The sequence below is a fragment of the Aquarana catesbeiana genome, linkage group LG04 (assembly GCF_042186555.1).
Source record: "Aquarana catesbeiana isolate 2022-GZ linkage group LG04, ASM4218655v1, whole genome shotgun sequence".
NCBI lineage: Eukaryota > Metazoa > Chordata > Amphibia > Anura > Ranidae > Aquarana > Aquarana catesbeiana.
Window position 1 is genome coordinate 138,695,994 of NC_133327.1, and position 18,854 is coordinate 138,714,847.

General features: G+C 41.1%; 1 protein-coding gene across 1 annotated transcript in view; it reads right to left on the reverse strand.

Annotated features, from left to right (window-relative positions):
- The window catches only part of FARP2 (FERM, ARH/RhoGEF and pleckstrin domain protein 2), a 241,790-nt gene that overhangs the window by 131,931 nt on the left and 91,005 nt on the right, over positions 1 to 18,854 (reverse strand). The window contains exons 5-9 of the mRNA XM_073625766.1: positions 18,652 to 18,730; positions 18,476 to 18,573; positions 14,942 to 15,056; positions 14,622 to 14,769; positions 9,558 to 9,653 (exon numbers count right to left, since the gene is read on the reverse strand). Of these exons, the coding sequence (XP_073481867.1) occupies positions 9,558 to 9,653; positions 14,622 to 14,769; positions 14,942 to 15,056; positions 18,476 to 18,573; positions 18,652 to 18,730 (536 nt within the window). The remainder of the gene's footprint in view (positions 1 to 9,557; positions 9,654 to 14,621; positions 14,770 to 14,941; positions 15,057 to 18,475; positions 18,574 to 18,651; positions 18,731 to 18,854) is intronic.

The following is an 18,854-nucleotide window of genomic DNA, read 5'->3' on the forward strand; positions in this document are numbered from 1 at the left end:
AGGACATCTCTGCTATCCAAGAAGATCTCTTTTCTAAGTTTTCTGCTCTTTTAGAAAAGGGCCTGGCTAATACAGCCTCCCAGATCACTAATGCAATTAAAACAGACCTATCTAACCTGGGCTCTAGGATTGAGGCTATGGAAGACAAAATTGACCACACGGTTGCCAGAACCAACCAGAACACCGCACATCTCCAGACAGTCCAAGAACAACTGGACACAGCCCTATTAAGAATCGACAAACTCGAGAACAGGTCCAGGAGGTACAATTTCCGAATAAGAGGCCTCCCTGAGTCATTTACGGATATCCCCCTCACGGTGCAGGACCGTGGAGAGATAATTTTGCAGTTAATGAGACGAAGATCTTAGACCACGTTATGCACAATTTTTGTCACAGTTTCTCAGATGTAAGGGTCCGGGGTGGTACCCTTGCGCCTCCTCTCACTTTGAGGGAACCTAATGCGCTCCCGCGGAGTGAGACTTCTCTCGCTCACTTTGGACGAGAGAAGATTTAAAATGGAGACTAAGCGGTCGGATTCACCGCTGTCCTCCACGGGTCCTGATAGAGGGTCCTTGACATTACTGTTGTCGTTTATTTTGCTTACTTGTCTCTATATCTTCCCTCTACTCTTTCTCATCACTTTTTTCTCTCCTAGCTGGCCGTCTGGGGCTGCCCCGGTATCTCCCGCACACAGTTATAAAACAGATCCGCATCCCTACACCCTCTCTACGATTACACATCAACACAAGGTAAGTGGCTGTTGGGCCGGTGATCACTTCCCCCTCTGTTCCCATGGCTGATCTATTGTCTAAGGGACTAGATCTCAAGGTGGCTTCTCATAACGCTCAAGGGCTTAATTCTCCTAGGAAAAGAAGAGTAGCTTTTGACCATTACAAATCCCTCAAATTAGATGTAGTGCTCCTGCAGGAGACACACTTCCCGATTCGGTACAGTCCCAAGTTCCTACACTCTTACTACCCATCATTTTTTCTGGCCAACGCTCCAAACAAAACCAAAGGTGTGGCAGTACTTTTTTCTAAGAACAGTAAATTTACCCATATTTCTGATCTTAAAGACCCAGAGGGAAGGTTCATTCTTGTAAAGGGCACCCTGGAGGGAGTACTATACTCCATAATCTCTTATTATGCCCCTAATAAGGGTCAAGCAACCTTCTTCCAGAACCTCTTTGCAACTTTAAACCCCCTCCTAGAGGGCAAGGTCATATGGGGAGGGGACTCAAATGTAGCGTTTGACCAGGGCCTAGACAAAAATGATCCTCTCAAAGGCAGACTAACACGCCCCACAAAATTAAGCACCAGAATAGCTAAAATGATTCACTCCCAAGGTTTAGTAGATATTTGGCGGGAGCTGAATCGCACAGGTAGGGACTTTACGCGCTTCTCCTCTCCCCACCAGACCTACGCAAAGATTGACCATATACTCACTCCGACTAGCCTCATCCCCCTTTCCTCTAAAGCTAAAATTCTAGATATAGTCTGGTCGGACCACTCACTGGTCCTCCTGACTTTGAAAAATGTTTTGTCGCGGAGCGGGGGCTCTTATTGGAGACTGAATGAATCTCTCCTGGGGGATCCGGTCCACCCCAAATTAATTGCTGATGCTATCAAAGAATACTTCAGTATACATGATGTGGGAAACATCTCCCCTGAAACCCTTTGGGCAGCCCACAAGGCCTCGGTCCGTGGCGAGCTCATCAGACTAGCCACTCAAGTTAAAAAGGAAAGGCTGATAGACATTCATAGACTAGAGCAAAAATGTATTACTTCAAAAATCGAACATAAAAAAAACCCGTCTAGGGATTTTAATGAACAATTAAATGCGATCAGATTGGAACTCAACCTAGCTTTAACGGCAAAAGCCGAAAAACATATTAGATGGAGCGGAGCAAAATTTTACTGTCATATGGACAGAGTAGGGAAGATGTTAGCCACGAAGCTCTCCCCCAAGTTCCACTCTCACACTTTCCCCAAATTGTGCATAGCGGGCCAACCTCCTACGGCCAACCCATCTAAAATCATGAAAGCCTTTCACGAATTTTACTCTGAATTATACAAAACCACACAAAAACCGAGAGACATCTCGATCGCTTCCTTTCTCTCGAGTCTTCACCTGCCCTCTCTATCCAAGGACCATAGAGACCTTATGGAAGAACCCTTTACCTCAGACGAGATAAGGGAAGTTATTAAAAACCTTAAGACAGGCTCGGCCCCGGGGCCGGACGGTTTGTCAGTTCCTTACTATAAGAAGTTCGGGGATATACTGGCCCCCCATATGGCAACATTTTTCAACTCTAATGCCGCGTACACACGAGCGGACATTACGGCGGACTTTGCCCGGCGGACTGGATTTCGTCGGACAATTCGATGTGTGTGGGCTCCAGCGGACTTTGTTTTCTCAAAAGTTGGACGGACTTAGATTTGAAACTTGTTTAAAATTTATCCGTTGAAATCGAGTCCGGTCGAAAAGTCCGCCGTCTGTATGCTAGTTCAACGGACAAAAAGCCATGCTAGGGCAGCTATTGGCTACTGGCTATGAACTTCCTTGTTTTAGTCCGGTCGTACGTCATCACGTACGAATTCGACGGACTTTGGTGGATTGTGTGTAGGCAAGTCCGTTCATTCAGAAAGTCCGTCGGAAAGTACATCGAAAAGTCCGCCGGGCAAAGTCCGCCGTAATGTCCGCTCGTGTGTACGCGGCATAAGAAATCAGGCTCTCCCATGGACCCCCATCTGAACACAGCATTCATAGCAGTTATTCCCAAACCCAATAAGAACCACGAAGAAGTAGAGAACTATAGGCCCATTTCCCTAATCAATAATGATCTCAAGATTCTTACTAAAATCTTAGCCAACCGTCTTGCCTCCTTTATCAAACAGTACGTCCACAAAGATCAGGTAGGAGAGGCAGGGCCCAGATCAAATTAGGAGAGGGGTGAACATTGTCTCCATTCTCCAATCTAATTGGGAGGGGGGCCCTAAACAGGCAGGAATGCTGTTGTCCTTAGATCTGCATAAGGCCTTCGATTCGATCGAATGGCCTTACCTTTTTTCTCTCCTGGAGAGCTGAGGTTTCGGGGCTGGCTTTATAGGGACTTTGCGATCCCTCTATTCCAACCCGGCAGCAGTTATCCAATTACAGGGCCAATATTCGAAACCCCTGCAAATAGCGAGAGGGACGAGACAGGGGTGCCCTCTCTCCCCTCTGATTTTCGCCATGACCATAGAAACACTTGCGATAGCGATTAGATCAAACCCAAATATTCACGCGTATCCTGTGGGGAACAAGTCCACAAGTGTGGGCTCTTCGCTGATGATATGCTCCTTTTTATAACGTCTCCCACCACATCACTCCCTAATTTATGCAAACTACTGAAAGAATTCTCTAGTATCTCCGGCCTTAAGGTCAACTATTCTAAATCATCGGCTTTAAATATCTCCCTCCAGACAGAAACAGTATCCGCACTTCAAAGCTCCTTTGACTTTAAATGGAATGACCAATGGATAGACTACTTAGGAATTAAACTTACAACTAAAACGGAACAATTATATCCCATTAACTTCCCTCCAATGTACCGAAAGTTAGCGTCTGATCTGGGAACATGGTCCAAGGGAGAGATTTCTTGGTTGGGCAGAGTTCATGCAGTAAAGATGACACTTTTGCCCAGACTCCTATACCTATTCAGGGCCATTCCGATAAACATTAACAAGGAACACTTATCCAAATTCCAAAAAAAGATCACCAAATTTATCTAGGGGGGGGACGACATAGATTTCAACAAATAACCCTATTCCTCCCTAGAGCTCAGGGGGGCATGGGGGCTCCTCAGCTCTTCTGGTACTTCCAAGCTGCTAGGCTAGCCCAACTCTCCACCGTATACACTAAGGCTGAGAAGCCAGATTGGATTCAGATAGAGAGACGGGCAGCCCCCTCATACACCCTGGACTTTCTCCTCTGGACCCCCCCCAAAAAGAGACCCCCAATACTCTCCCCATCTCTATCTCAATTGTTTCACTTATGGGATAACCTGAGAAAAAATCCGGCCCTAATCTCGAGATGTCTTCCACTAGCGCACATCTTCAATAATCCTGATTTTGCCCCTGGGTTGGATATTAAAGCTTTTCGTTGGTGGCTGGACAAGGGACTGTACCGAATCGGACATTTTTTCACGAATGGAGGGACCAATTTCCTTGGAACTAGGTGCAAGGCTTCTTGAAATTCTGAACTCTGAGCGTTTTAGATTCCACCAAATAAGACATTTCCTCTGCCAACTTTGGAGAGGAGGCACTCCCTCACATAACGCCTTGACGCCATATGAATTATGGTGTGGTCGCTCTTTGGAACAGAGGGGGGGGATCTCCTTTATCTACCAGTCACTAGCCCTCCTCACCCAAAAGACTCCTTATATGTTTGACTGGTAAAGGGAACTTGGCATTGAATGGGAAATCTCTAAATGGAGAAGCGCCTTTGACAGAGCCTTTAAAGGCATCAAAAATATCTTCTTAATTGAAGGTAGTATTAAGGTTATGACAAGATGGTATTTTACTCCTGCCAAGCTTTCCAGAATGTTCCCAACAGCTGACCCCAAATGTTTTCGTGGGTGTCAGCTCTTGGGCACAATGGCTCATGTCTGGTGGGAATGCCCTAGACTGAGGCCCTTCTGGGGTAAAATATTCTCCCTGATCCGGAAAATAACGCAGATTCAAATCCCGAAATCCCCGGCCATTGCTCTTCTCAATGATTACTTGCCCAAGACTCCAAAGCCTTCACGCAAACTTATACACTTCACCCTCCTAGGTGCAAAACTCACCATTGCTAAGGCTTGGAAACAGCCCAAAGTCTCGGTGAAAGCAGCAATTCGTAAAATTTCCTGGATTATGGCCCAGGAGAAATTAGCAAGTATTCTAGACGACAAAAAAACGCAATTTGAAGCTATTTGAGAGCCTTGGGCACAGTTCGTTGGCATCTCTCTCATACCCGGAGTCCAACCCCAAAACTAAAAGTGGACAATTGGCGGGGCGGGGGCCCCTCCAGATGGCCAGCTAACCTTCCTTTCTTTCTTTCCTTCCTTCTCTAATTCTCTCCTACTCTTCCAGTTCTAGTGTTTTTGTTTGTGTTCACCCACTGGGGGAGACTAGGACAGATCCTTCTGTAATTGATGCAGTGTGTCTCTTGCACAGAGATTCTTAGTATTGGGACAGTTAACTGATTTTCGTTTCTTGTTTCACACAGAATGTTTATATCCCCCAGTAATTAATATGAAACGATTTTTTGGACCCCAGGGCCTAAAGACAATCGTAGGGGAAGGGAGGCGCAGAGGCTCCTACTGTGCACAGCATGATCCCTTTTGGGGTGCCGGTGGGATCCCCTAGGGCCTCTCTAAGAAACGGTCAATGACCTTAGTGGTCCATCTTTATATTTGTTCCAGTAATATTTCAACAGGTATTGGTCCTCTCGGCAATACCTAGACAGGTTTTTTTTTTTTCAACCTTCTCACTGTTAGTTTATGTCCCCCTCAGGGGTTTGATGTTTAAATACTGATGTAACTTGATCTTTTGATACAGATTTTGTATTCTATTCTATTTTTTGTTTTCTCGAAAAACCAATAAAAGACTTTGAAAGAAAAAAAAAAAGAGCAGACATCACAAGATGTCTTCTAGTTCCTTTAACCCACTTATCTGCCCACCCTATTTTTACCTTGTTGCTGTGACCTGACTTTTACAGACTGGCTAAACTCCACTAAATGAAATTTCCTAGCCCAGTAAGACTGCCCTTTCTGGGTAATCAGGCAGTCTCATTTCACAATGGAATGGCAGTGGGTAAGGCTTAGCCTTGGGGTTAGAAAAAGTATGACCAGTGTAACAAAGTGAAATAAAGTGGGTATAGAAAAAAAATCACTCCACCTTTAAAATAATCACATTTTGTTGCTTTGCAGCCTGAAATGAAGACAGACACAGTTTTCGTTTTATCCAGCTGCATTTAATGCAACTTATAACATCCAAGTGAAAGATATAACACCAACATGTCAGAGAAAAAAAAAAAAAAAAAAGAATCACCCCCTCCTAAAAACGGCTTGTAAACTCAGTTGTAGCTAACCACCTTTGCAATGATACACAAAGCCATCTGACTTTCAACTGTGATTAGCTGTGGTTATTTTTATTAGCTCAGCATGAAAAGATCTTTCCTGGAGCATTTCTCTGATAGTGCAACTGAAGCAAACAACCAACTATGGGTGGCAAGGCACTGGCAAAAGATCTCCATGATAAAGTTGTGGAAAGTCAAGAGACGGATACAGAAAAAATTCAAAGGCTTTATTAATGATTAGAAGCACAGTGAAGTCCATAATTAGGAAGTGGAAGGTATTTGGTACAACACAGACCCTCCCTGGATCAGGACGTCACTCCAAACTGGATGAAAGAGCCAGGAGGAAACTGGTCAGAGAGGCTACCAAGAGGCCTATAGCAACTCTGAAGCAGTTACAGGAACGTATGACAAAGAGTGGTCATTGTATGCATGTGACAACAATATCACAAATTCTCCACAAATGTGGCTTGTATGAGAGGGTTGCAAGAAAAAAGCCACTCCTCAAGAAAGGCCACATGCAGTCACGACTGAACTTTGCCAGAAACGCACATTGGAGATTCTGTGGCCACATGGAAAAAAGTGGTATGGTCAGATGAGACTAAAATTAAGTTATTTGGCCTCAACACCAAACGATATGTCTGGCTGAAATCCAATGCAGCTTACCATCCAAATAACACCATTCCTACAGTAAAGCATTGAGGTGGTAATATCCCGTTATGGGGTGTTTCTCTGCAGCAGGGACTGAGGCACTTGTCAGGACAGAAGGGAAGATAGATGGGGCAAATTACCATCTAATTCTTGGGGAAAATCTGCTGCCCTCTGCCAGAAAATTATCATAGGAAGAAGGTTTACCTTCCAACATGACAATAACGCAAAGCACACAGCAAAAAGTGACCTCACAGTTGTTGAAGGAGAAAAGGGTGAATGTTCTTGCATGGCCTAGGCAGAGCCCAGACTTAAGCCCCATTAAAAATCTATGGAATGACTTTAAGACTGCAGTCTACAAACGGTCACCATCAAATCAGAGTGGGCAAATATTGCAAAGTCTAGATGTGCAAAGTTAGTAGAGACATATCCCAACAGACTAAAGGCTAGAATTGAAGCAACAAAATACTGACACAATGGGGGTGATTCTTTTTCCAACTCAGCGATTCTGTTTTTGAAATTTTTTTTTCTCCTGACATGTTGGTGTCATATCTTGCACTTGTTATATGCTGCAAATACAGTAAATACAGCTGGATAAAACAAAAAACTGCGTCGGTCTTCATGTTGGGCTTCAAAGCAACAAAATGTAATTATTTTAAAGTGAGTGATTATTTTCTATACCCACTGTAAATGTAAAAGCCACACAGAGAAAATTTTCGGGATAATAAAGGTAAACACATTCATCATCTGGTGTCTGCTAGTAGGTAGGATTTCATATACAATTTAGCATCCTTGCAGTTATACGTATACAGTACATATATAACACTAAGTAACACTGAGTAAGCAGGCCTTACTCAGAATTATGCTTTAGAGACTTCATTTCTTTTTAGTTATGCACATAGGGTGCACATAGGGTTCTCCCTTATTGTTATTGTTTCCTTTCTTCACCTGTGTTTTCATGAGAAAATGAAAGATAACATTTTGTATTTCTAGTCATATAGCCAGAATTGACCTTGAGTGTCTACTAAGGCATAGAGCTGTATTATTTTCAGGCAACGGACACGTGATCTAGCCTTATCCCTTAACTGTACTAAAGCCGTTGTAAGTTAGTAAGTTACTAAATAGACAAGATACGTTTCTCGAAAACATTCTGTGTGCGTTTCTCTTCCTGTGGACACAGTAGGGCCTTCACTATATTTTTATTTTTAATAGTATACAGAAGACCACTTCTAACTTTATCAACGCTAACCATATTTATGTAATTTTTACAGTAAACATGGGTTAGCTGGTTATACATAAACCAATAAAAAAAAAGTCCAAACCTCAACTGCAGTGTATCTTTCATGAAAAGGTACACATTTCTGTTAGAGGTTAAAAAAAACCTCCTCTCACTCATTACTGGGCAACAGTGTGTTGGGAACCCAGCCCAGTCCCAGTTCATGATTTATCAAATTTTTTGGGGCAACCACAAGTGTCATAGGTTATTTTATATATCGGTAGGGCTTGAATGACAAGCTTTTGCCAGCCTTATAGCAGGCGGATCAGAGGATTTTCACTGGATTGCTATAATTTTCTCAGCATAAGAAATAATAATAATAGGCAGAGGAGCACTTTGGTGCAGGTAGGCATATCAGAATCTTCCAGATACCCAAAAAGGAACTAGCTGGGTTATATATACAGTGTTTGGTATTGTCAGAAGAGAGGAAGTAAAATCCATATATCATAAAAAAACATCTTATTATGGGACATTGCCGTTTCATGTGAAAAAAGGTTTGTTGTTAGGCAGAGCGGGAAGTTTTCCCATTCTAAACAGTCTAGATGGTATAAAATATATATGATGTACATATTTTGAATTGCTTTGTTTCTAAAAGAAATGACTGTGATAATGTATGGGCCTATAATGTCCCGTCAATAAACCGCTGGAAGATCTGCTATAACCTTCTGCCATTGACTTTTAAATTAGGTTAGACTTATTAAAAGTTCAAAATGAACCACAGGCTTTCCTTACTGCAGTAATATATTCTGTACAATTATAACCTGTGTTATGCTTGATCCAGAAATTAGTGAAGCATGACAGGATGAGAGACACTGCACACCACTAGGTCAACAGGTGGAGAGGAATGTAAACGACCTCAGCCTTAAACTCCTCCTAAGCTAGGCTCCTGATGCATTTCACCCTGCCCACTGGGGCTTAGTTCTAGAGGTCTCTAGGACTAAGCCCCGGTGGGCAGTGCAAAATGCATCAGAGGATGGCTTAGGAGGTGTTCAAGGCTGAGGCCGTTTACATTCCTCTCCACCTGTTAAGCTAGTGGTGTGCCTCTCATCCTGTCATGCTCTCTGCTTTCTGGATCAGGCATAAGACAGCCTGCACTCTTAAATTGCTGTGGGACACCGGATTCTTTACCAGCAGAGCACCTTAAGAGGCACTAGAAATGGTTATAAAGGTATTGTGACAATTTTTTTTGAATCATGTATTTCAGTGTCCATTACTTCTTTTAATTACTCTTTAAACATATACTTTTTAGATTATAAAGTTTATTCTACTAGGGCACATCTAAGAGCCCACTTGAGAACAAACATGAGTATTTTTTGAAGGATTATTACCCCACTTACAATACTGACCTAATTTGTATAAAGAACTTTTGTGGGTTAGTGTTTAAAATAAAACATTCATTGCAATTTTAGATTAATATGTTTTGAATTTTTAGATTATTGGGAGCTGTGGAATCGAACAAAATTTTGTCCAGCCGATTCTCATAACTCAAAACATCCCCTGTTAGAGATGAAAGGGACATTTTTACATTACTCACATGGACCTCCGGGTGTAACTTTATGAGGAAACGTCGTCTTTTGAAGCTTAACTTCCGAATTTTTGACCAGTTAAATGTATTAATTTTTGTGTTACCCTGCAAGTCAAAAACAGAAAAGTAATGAGTATAAGCGAAAAGGAAATTAAATTTTTGACACAAAAAAGAAAGATGTTACCCCATGAAGCTGTATTTACCCCTGTGAGCTATACATATATGGGTGTTGCTATTGATTCTGAACGGCACCCAGCTGCACATACAGTGGAAAAAATGTTGCTGCCCTTTAGCACACAAAAATGCGTAGATAAAGCAATGTGTACTGTGGTGCGCCGCACTGTTCAAAAATGTTTTTTTTTATGTTCTGAGTTATGTTAAAGGAGTTAGGATGCATTAAGATAAAAGGCCTTCTGTGTGCAGCAGACCCCCCCTCAGACCCCCTAACACTTACCTGAGCCCCCTCTCTATCCAGCGATGTCTACGAGTGTCTCAGCCGTCCAGATTTTCCTTCCTGATTGGCTGAGACACAGCAGCGACACCATTGGCTTCCACTGCTGTCAATCAAAGTCAGCTAGCCAATCAGGGGAGAGAGGGGGCAGGGCCGGGTCGGGGGGCTTGGTGACTGAATGGACACAGGAGCTGTGACTCGGCTCAGGTGACCCCATAGCAAGCTGCTGTGGGGGCACTGAACAGGAGGGAGGGGCAAGGATCACATTACAGGGACCCGAGAAGAGGAGTATCCGGGCCGCTCTGTGCAAATCCACTACAACAGAGCAGGTAAGTATAACAAGTTTGTTATGTTTATAGGAAAAAAACAAGCCTTTACAAATCACTTTAAGGGCCCATTAAAAGTGAATGGGCTGCCTTAACACCATATGCATCAAACACACATACAGTGGGGAAAATGATTATTTGATCCCCTGTAGATTTTGTAAGTTTGCCCACTTACAAAGAAATTAAGGGTCTATAATTTGTTTTCTCATAGGTGTATTTTAAATGATAGAGACAGAATATCAACAAAAAAATCCAGAAAAAAAAAAAAACACGGTGCAAATGTTATAAATTGAGTTGCAGTTCAGTGAGTAAAATAAGTATTTGTTCCCCAAGCAAAACATGACTTAGTACTTGGTGGAGAAACCCTTGTTGGCAAGCACAGAGGTCAGACGTTTCTTGTAGTTGGTGACCAGGTTTTCACACATCTCATGAGAGAATTTGGTGCACTCTTATTTACAGATCTTCTCTAAGGTGTCTGTTTATCAAGCAGCGGAAAATATCCGCTGCTGAGTTCTCAGGCATTCTCAGAGGAGATCTCTTTCCCCTGAGTGCCTGTTTATGAAGCAGTGTAGATAGCTTCACCTTTTGAGGAGTGAAGCGATCTACAAACGCCTCGACTGTGGAGAATGCCCCTGTTACTGTAATCTCGCAAGACATAGTGAGATTACTGTACCAGAAATTCACTGAAACACTCAAGGTGTCCGTTCATTAAGTAGCGGTACACGGGCATTCTCAGGAGGAGACCGCCCACCTAATGTTAATAAAATAATTTGTACCTTTAGCAAAAAAACAGCCCCAAAGCATAATGTTTCATCCCTCCTTGCTTGACTGTAGGGATGGTGTTCTTAGGGTCATAGTCAGCATTTTTCTTCCTTCAAACACAGGGAGTCAAGTTAATGCCAAAGAGCTCAATGTTGGCCTCATCAGACCACAGCACCTCCCCCTCCCCAATCCTTCTCTAAAATTATTTAGATATTTATTGGCAGACTTCAAACGGGCCTGTACATGTGCCTTCTTGGGGAGAGGGACCCCATGGGTGCTGCAGGATTTCAATCCATGGCGGCGCATTGTGTTACCAATGGTTTGTTTGGTGAGTGTGGTTCCAACATTCACAACTTCTTCTGTGTCATTCTGGGCTGATCCCTCACTTTTCTCATGATCATTCTTACCCCATGAGGCGAAATCTTGCATGGAGCTCCAGACCGAGGGTGATTGATGGTTATTTTGTATTTCTTCCATTTGCGAATAATCGCTCCAACAGTTGTCTCCTCACCAAGCTTCTTGCTGATGGTCTTGTAACCCATTCACGCCTTGTGCAGATATACAATCTTGTCCCTGAAGTCCTTTGACAGCGCTTTGTCAAAGAGCTGAAGAAAGATTCTGTGGACAGGTGTCTTTTCTACACATAACGAGTTCTCATTAGGAGCCCCTTCTTAAATTGACAGTACTAATCTGTGTACCACATATTGTAGCCAGTCTGTGGGAGTCAGAATTATTGTTGGTTGGTAGAGGATCAAATACTTCTTTTACTCACTGAACTGCAAATCAATTTATAACACTTGTATTAGGTGTTTTTTTTCTGGATTTTTGGTTGATATTCTGCCTCTATCATTTAAAATACACCTATGATAACAATTATAAACCCTTCATTTCTTTGTAAGTGGGCAAACTTACAAAATCTGCAGGGGATCAAATAATTATTTTTCTCACTGTACAGTAAGTGTTAAGGAAGTTTTCATACAGGTGTGTAAACACATTTTGCAAATTACAAGACTGAAGATTATAAATATAATGCTCAAGTAAGCATACAGACAAGTGTATAAAATACAGTTTTCAAGCACTAGTATGTGACAATGCTTAACAGGCACACACCTCAAACTGACCCTCACTGAAGACATTTGCCTCTATGGTAAACCTGCCTGAACCAGTCAAATTATAGCAACTACTCATGGTTATCTTATAGATAAACTGTCTATGCATAGATCACAACAGGATGGCAATACTGAATGCAGCAATGCTCATGTGCATCCACAACTGCTCCAAGATCACCAGAGTGTACACACCTACTTCATCAGATAAAAGTGTAGCATTCCATAGCAACCCAATTTCAGTCTAAAGCTTTTAATTGAGGGGGGAAAAAAATTACAATCTGTTTACCACATGTGACTGAATTTTATACTAGCTAATTAAAACAGCCTGAAAAATACAAAAAAAGGTCATATGTCCTCCAGATTTCAGGTTAATGTGCTTTTTCAGCTTTTTTATGACACCCCCTGTAGTGCTGAAAACTACAGGGGGGCTGTCCATGACAGCCAGGCTCCTAATGAATGGCTTGGATTATGCAGGCTATCATGCAGCCTGGAAGAAGCCATAACATCAAGTCATTAATACTGTTTAAAGCGGGGTTCCACCCAAATTTTGAACAATATCTGTATGTATTCTCTTCCTTGCCTAGATGCTGACATGCCGTTTAAAAAAATTTAAATCGCAGTAATTACCTTTTATTTTTCTATTCTTCTTTGCACTTCCTGGTTCTCCTCCCGTGGGAGTAGGCGTGTTTCTAGCCTCTCCCAGACTCCGCACTGTCTCCTGGGAGCTAGTCTCAGGCTTCCCAGGATGCCACTGAGCATGTGCGGGAACGAGCGGTGAATGCTGGGAGCACAGCATTCACCGCATCCAGGAAATAAATGCTTGTGGGCTTCAAATGCCCACAATGAAGATGGAAACCGCCTGCAGTGAATAATATAAGTTATTCTTTCCGACAAAATCTGACACAGGCGGACATATTACACACAATATGTGAGTATGTAATGCTGAGAAGAAAAGTTTGTGAATGAACTAAAAAAAAAAAAAAAAAAAAAAAAAAAAAAGAAGATAGATAGGTGGACCCCCGCTTTAGGCAGCAAGGGAAGGAAGGAGAGAATATTCCCAGACAACTGCTGCATAAGCGATTTAATGCAAAACAGTGACACTGGATTTGGGTCTTAAGTCATATTAAACCTGTTTTTTCTTTTATACATTTCAGAAGAGGTCCACATTTACAATAACCACTTGACCTCCAGGAGGCTTTACCCCATCAAGACCAGGGCATTTTTTTTTTTTTTTTATATTCAGCACTGTGCTATTTTAACTGGCAATTGCTCAGTCATGCAACACTGTACAAAAATTAAATTTATATATTTTTTTTCTTTTGGTGGTATTCAATTACCACTGTTTTTTTTATTTTTTGCTATAAAATGAAAAAAATACCGTAAATTTTGAAAAAACAAAAACATTGTTTTTTCTTAGTTGCGGTTATACAATTTTGCAAACAAATAATCTTTCTTTCTTCAAAAGTTTAAGCCAAAATGTAGTCCGCTACATTTCTTTGGCAAACATAAGCCAAATCAGTGTATATTATTTAGTCTGTGTGAAAGTTAGAGTCTACAAACTATGGTATATATATTTGAAAATTGATTAATCCTGAATTACTGACAGCCTATCTAATTTCTTGAGGCCCTAAAATGCTAGAACAGTACAAATACCCCCCTCAAAATAGCCCTTTTTGGAATATAGACAGTCCAGGGTATTTGAGGCATGGCAAGTTTTTTGAAGCTGCAAGAAATGAAATACCAGTGCAGAACCACGTTATCACGACTGGTGTGGCGGTGAATAGGGATACTTATTGGTGACAGTATGTAAAAAAAAAAAAAATTTATATATATATATATATATATATATATATATATATATATATATATATATATATATATATATATATATATATATATATATATATATATATATATATATACGCCAGGAGGGGTGGGAGTTTGCTGGCGAAGTTGGGGCTTTCTGATATGCACCGAAGTGTCAGCACTCCGCCCCCTCATCCTAGTTCAGGGCCGAGCCTACCGTCTTCTGACACGCGCAGGCAGCATCTCAGATAGGCCAAAATCTTTTCAATGAGGCGCACTAAGAAAGATGGAATGTGTAGCTCGGAGGATTGTATCAACTGACCCTTGATGTTGTGAGAGCGTGCTCTCCGACTTAAAATTTCAGCATGCAGCGCTGAGGCAGTAGGTTGTTTTGGCTAAAAATGCTCAAAACTTACGCTATTTTGGACCTTGTGAAAATTATGTGCTTATTTTACTTACCCAGATGTGTTCCAAATTAGGCTTTAGTATTTTAATCCACATGGTACTGGATGCAGTGAAAGCAGACACCACTGCAGTTTTTTTTTTTTTTTAGGCAAGTACTTAATATATACACAAAGATTATCTTAAAACATTTTTGTATATGAATCTCAAATATTACCTGAAAAACCAGTACACCCATATGAGAAACTGACAAATTAATTTTGGCACCTTCCCGGTCAGATGCAAGGTGGAAGCGGGTTCCATACAGGTCAAGTCTTCTAGAAATCTCCAGAATCTGGAAATCAGCATCAGCTGGCGACATGCCACTGCAAGAGGAAATTATAGCAACACACGTGTCATTAGAACAGGATACTTATTACATGCTTACATAATTTAACAAAAAGTAAACAACAAAAAAATGCCAAATAATCATAAGGCTTTACTGTTGTATACAGATATTAATATGATCATGTATAAAAATGATAGCATATGACTCACATGTGCTCGTGGTGGTACTGCAGTATGCGCTCTTCCAGACTGTGCTGTCTCTGTACATAGTGAGTGTTTTTCAGATTCTCCAAATCCACTTTCTGATCATAATCCCCAACTTCAGCTGTAACAGACATGGATATATAGATAAGAACATAGAATGAAAACCTGAAGTAAAACAAGTAAATGTTATAAGGCAACAATAGTATGATTGCATAGAAGGTTATATGTATAACATTTTAGGTTTAAAGCACATGATCTAAGTGTAATAAACATTAAATATTACGACATCTTAGCAACATTTATATTTCACTAAGCACCTTACTGAGGTTTCTTACAGGAGCTGCAGCCTGTGATGATCATGCGAACTGAGTACCCCCAAAGAGAAAAAAAAATGTGAGAAGACACAGGGCAGCCGTGTTCAAAATTCAAAAGTCAGCCATGACATTTTTTAGATTAAGACAGAACAGCTGTTAGCACCCTTTCAGAACATAGCTATAATCCCAGGAGTACATCTTCATAGGCATGAAACGAGCAAACAGTTAGCCAAGTCAGGCCATAGATCAGTGATGGCGAACCTTAACACCCCAGATGTTTTGGAACTACATTTCCCATGATGCTCATGCACTTTCCAGTGTAGCTGAGCATCATGGGAAATGTAGTTCCAAAACATCTGGGGTGCCAAGGTTCGCCATCACTGCCATAGATGATGCTTTTCATTCAACCAGAAGGTTGAACAGAAAAAAAGATTTGATTATCCCAACAACATACTCTGCATTGATAGGGGAATCCCTCCTGTGGTGCTATTATATTCTGACAGCGAGTCCCCTGCAATCAGAATACAATAATCAGTGTTGCCTGCTACAGCCAGGGGCACTGATCGAGCGGAAAAAAAATAAAAAACAACAGGCTGGTTGTCCAGAAGTCGATCAAGAGATCGACTTCTGAACAACTCGCTGCCCATAGATGGGTTAAAATTCGGCCAGTCCCCGCTGGACCAGCTGAATTTCGATTCATCTATGGCTGGCTTAAGGGTTTGGACACTTCAAAAGAACTCGGGAATAGCCAACCATTCTGCTGACCATTACTTAGCAGATAACTAATAATGAGGGCTTTGCTAAAGCTGTAAATAACTAACTGAATGTTTTAGCAGGAGATCTGGAACAGAACACTGCAGTATGTAAGAAGTTATCTGAATGTCTGTTTGCGGTAAACATCTTGACAGGCCATCAGCACTTACCATTGAAGGTATTGGAATCAGGCATAGTAAAAAAAAACATTTTAATTTTGCCATGCTTAGAAACTCAGTGTAATTAGACCCATTAGGAGTACATGCAGTGTACCCAGGGCTAACTGATATAAAAGCCTGTCTCTGAGGCATATCATGTTTAGTACCTCTGGAATGCCAATTGCATGTGGGTTACTGGGTCAGGACATGTGATATACTCAAAATATTATTACATTTAGAAAACTGTATCTGAGGACGTGACAGCTTGAATGATCATAAAGACTGACATCCCATCACTTCTCAGACCTTCTCATTGGTCAAGTCATTTCTGTCAACAACCTCCTCAGGCATCAGAAAAGAGAGACTGCATTAGTAGTCTGGAGCTCTCCCTTACCAGCAAACAAGGAACATCAGACCAAATTCAGACCAAATTTATGAGAGCCACTGATCCATGTTGCTCATTGACTGGACTTTGCTAAACTCACAGAACCAGGACTTAAGTATTTTCTTTCTTAAACCCTTTTTATTTTTCTGTTGCATAATGGTCTCGTTTTCTTCTATAATACCTTTTTTCTGTTTTGTTTGCACCGTTGTTACCTGTTTTTTATTAAATGATATCTCAAAATATGGTCGCCAATGCACCAAGCCAGAACTTACAGAATCCCTGTCTATTTGATGGGCACTACTATATGGCAAATCTCTGGATATTCCTGTCTGCGGTGACAGTGGGTATCACAGACATTAAAATTCATAATTATTTAATTGTAAATATGAAATGTTCACAATAACATCTGATAGCAAATGATCTGGGGCCTAACAGGTTAATTGCATTGGTAACCAAACCCAGTGATGATCGCTCTCAGTCTGCTGGCCTGTGGTCCCGCAAGCTGGAAAAGGTTTGTGCAGGTGAGGCCAAGAGTTTCATTGTCCTGTATCAGCGACAGCATGGTGTGACTTTGACCAGTCATTTGTACCAAGTTGGTGAAGGTGGCCAGGATCTGCCACTGCCATAGCCCCTAGTAATTTCAAACACTAAAACTGCTCGTTTTTTTTTTTTAGACAGTTCACAGTAGCTTAAATTCATAATTTTCCAAGCTTCTGGTACAGGTATACTATAGTGACCACAAACAACTTTTAGTTTCAGTCTAGCCAAGGTTTAAGTGCACATCACACATTTTAAGTAAACATCCTGCCTAACAGTAGACATCTTAAGATTTCTGCTTTTATTTTAGAAAAACAAAATGGCAGTTGGGCAGGGCTTAGTTAATAAAGGTAAAAACCTATATATTGTGGTATCTTCTGTTAGGCAAGACCTTTGTTTCTAAAAGGTTAAAACAACTGACAGATTTATTTTAAAGTGTATCTTGAGTCAAAACTTACTTTTCAGCTTTGGATATAGTAGACACTGTGTTAGAATAACAGTCAGTTTTTACTGCTCTCTGTTGGGGAAATTTGACATAATTACAATGTCTCACCATAATGGAAGGTGAGGGGGAAAAAAATGAAGGGGAAGGTTTACTGCTGTCTTTGTCCCTGTTGTGTTACTGTTGTATTCAATTCCTGTCTAGAAGATACCATTGTCAGGACAGGAAGTGAGGAAAACTCTCCCACGAAGGCCTCAGACAAAAAAACAAAAACCCGTTACCACTGTATTCATAATTTTACCAAAAAATATACTTCATACTTTAAATCTCTGTTTGATTTAGGACACCTTCCATGGAAATTCCCATCTCCTAAAACCCCTCAGTCTATTTGGGGAACTGAAGTCTAACAACAAAAGTACTATTGTCTCCATAAGATATAATAACAGTTGCAGACTTTGCAGATTTGTCTTGTTGCAAGCATCATGTGTACCATTCTTAAATCTGAAAGAAACAAGCAGACTTCATTTTATTTGATCTATGGTAGTTGGATGTGCCTACAATTCTAAGAAATCTGTATTGTTTGACGATAACGTTTGCTTCTTTTAAAGCACAAAAGAAGACAAAAGCTTCTGGATCACATTCACTTTTTTCTGAAATGTATGCAGCCACATGTATGAAAGTAGCAACTTGTTGTCCAGAGCAACAAGTCAGATTCTTCTTTTATTTTTAAAGTTTCACTAAAAACAGGAAATAGGAAGGGAGAATATAACCGGGTGCTCCTCGAAATACAGAGAAGTTCATATGTTAAGCCCTTTGTGCACTTTGATCACATTCAAGATTTCTCCAGCATCAGCATGCATTTCACAAAGAGATGGGATGGGCTTACTTAGAGGCCCAAGGGTGTATCCTAGATTATATTGAGAGTCCACACCTTACAGGTAAAATACTTACACTGCAAGAGCAGAGACATAAGTAGAGCCGTAGTATTATCACTGCACACCAGCCTCTCTTCTGCAAGGTCCCTCTTGATCTGCATAGCAAAAAGGTACCTAAAGCAAACAGAACATCGGTTTTTACACAGTCACACGTAAAAGGAATATCTTGCACGGCAATCTTTGAGATCTAACCTTGTGTACTCCTCCTGCAGCTGACCAGGGTCAGGGGGGAAAAACTTCACAGCCAGACGCATTTTGGCATTTTTTGGTTCTGTAAACACATAAAGTGATTTCACAGACGTTATAAAACAACCTGTACAGAAAAATATACCCCGTGTAACAATGAAGCAGTGATGACCTTACAATATATCTCCAATAAAAGCACAATAGATTAT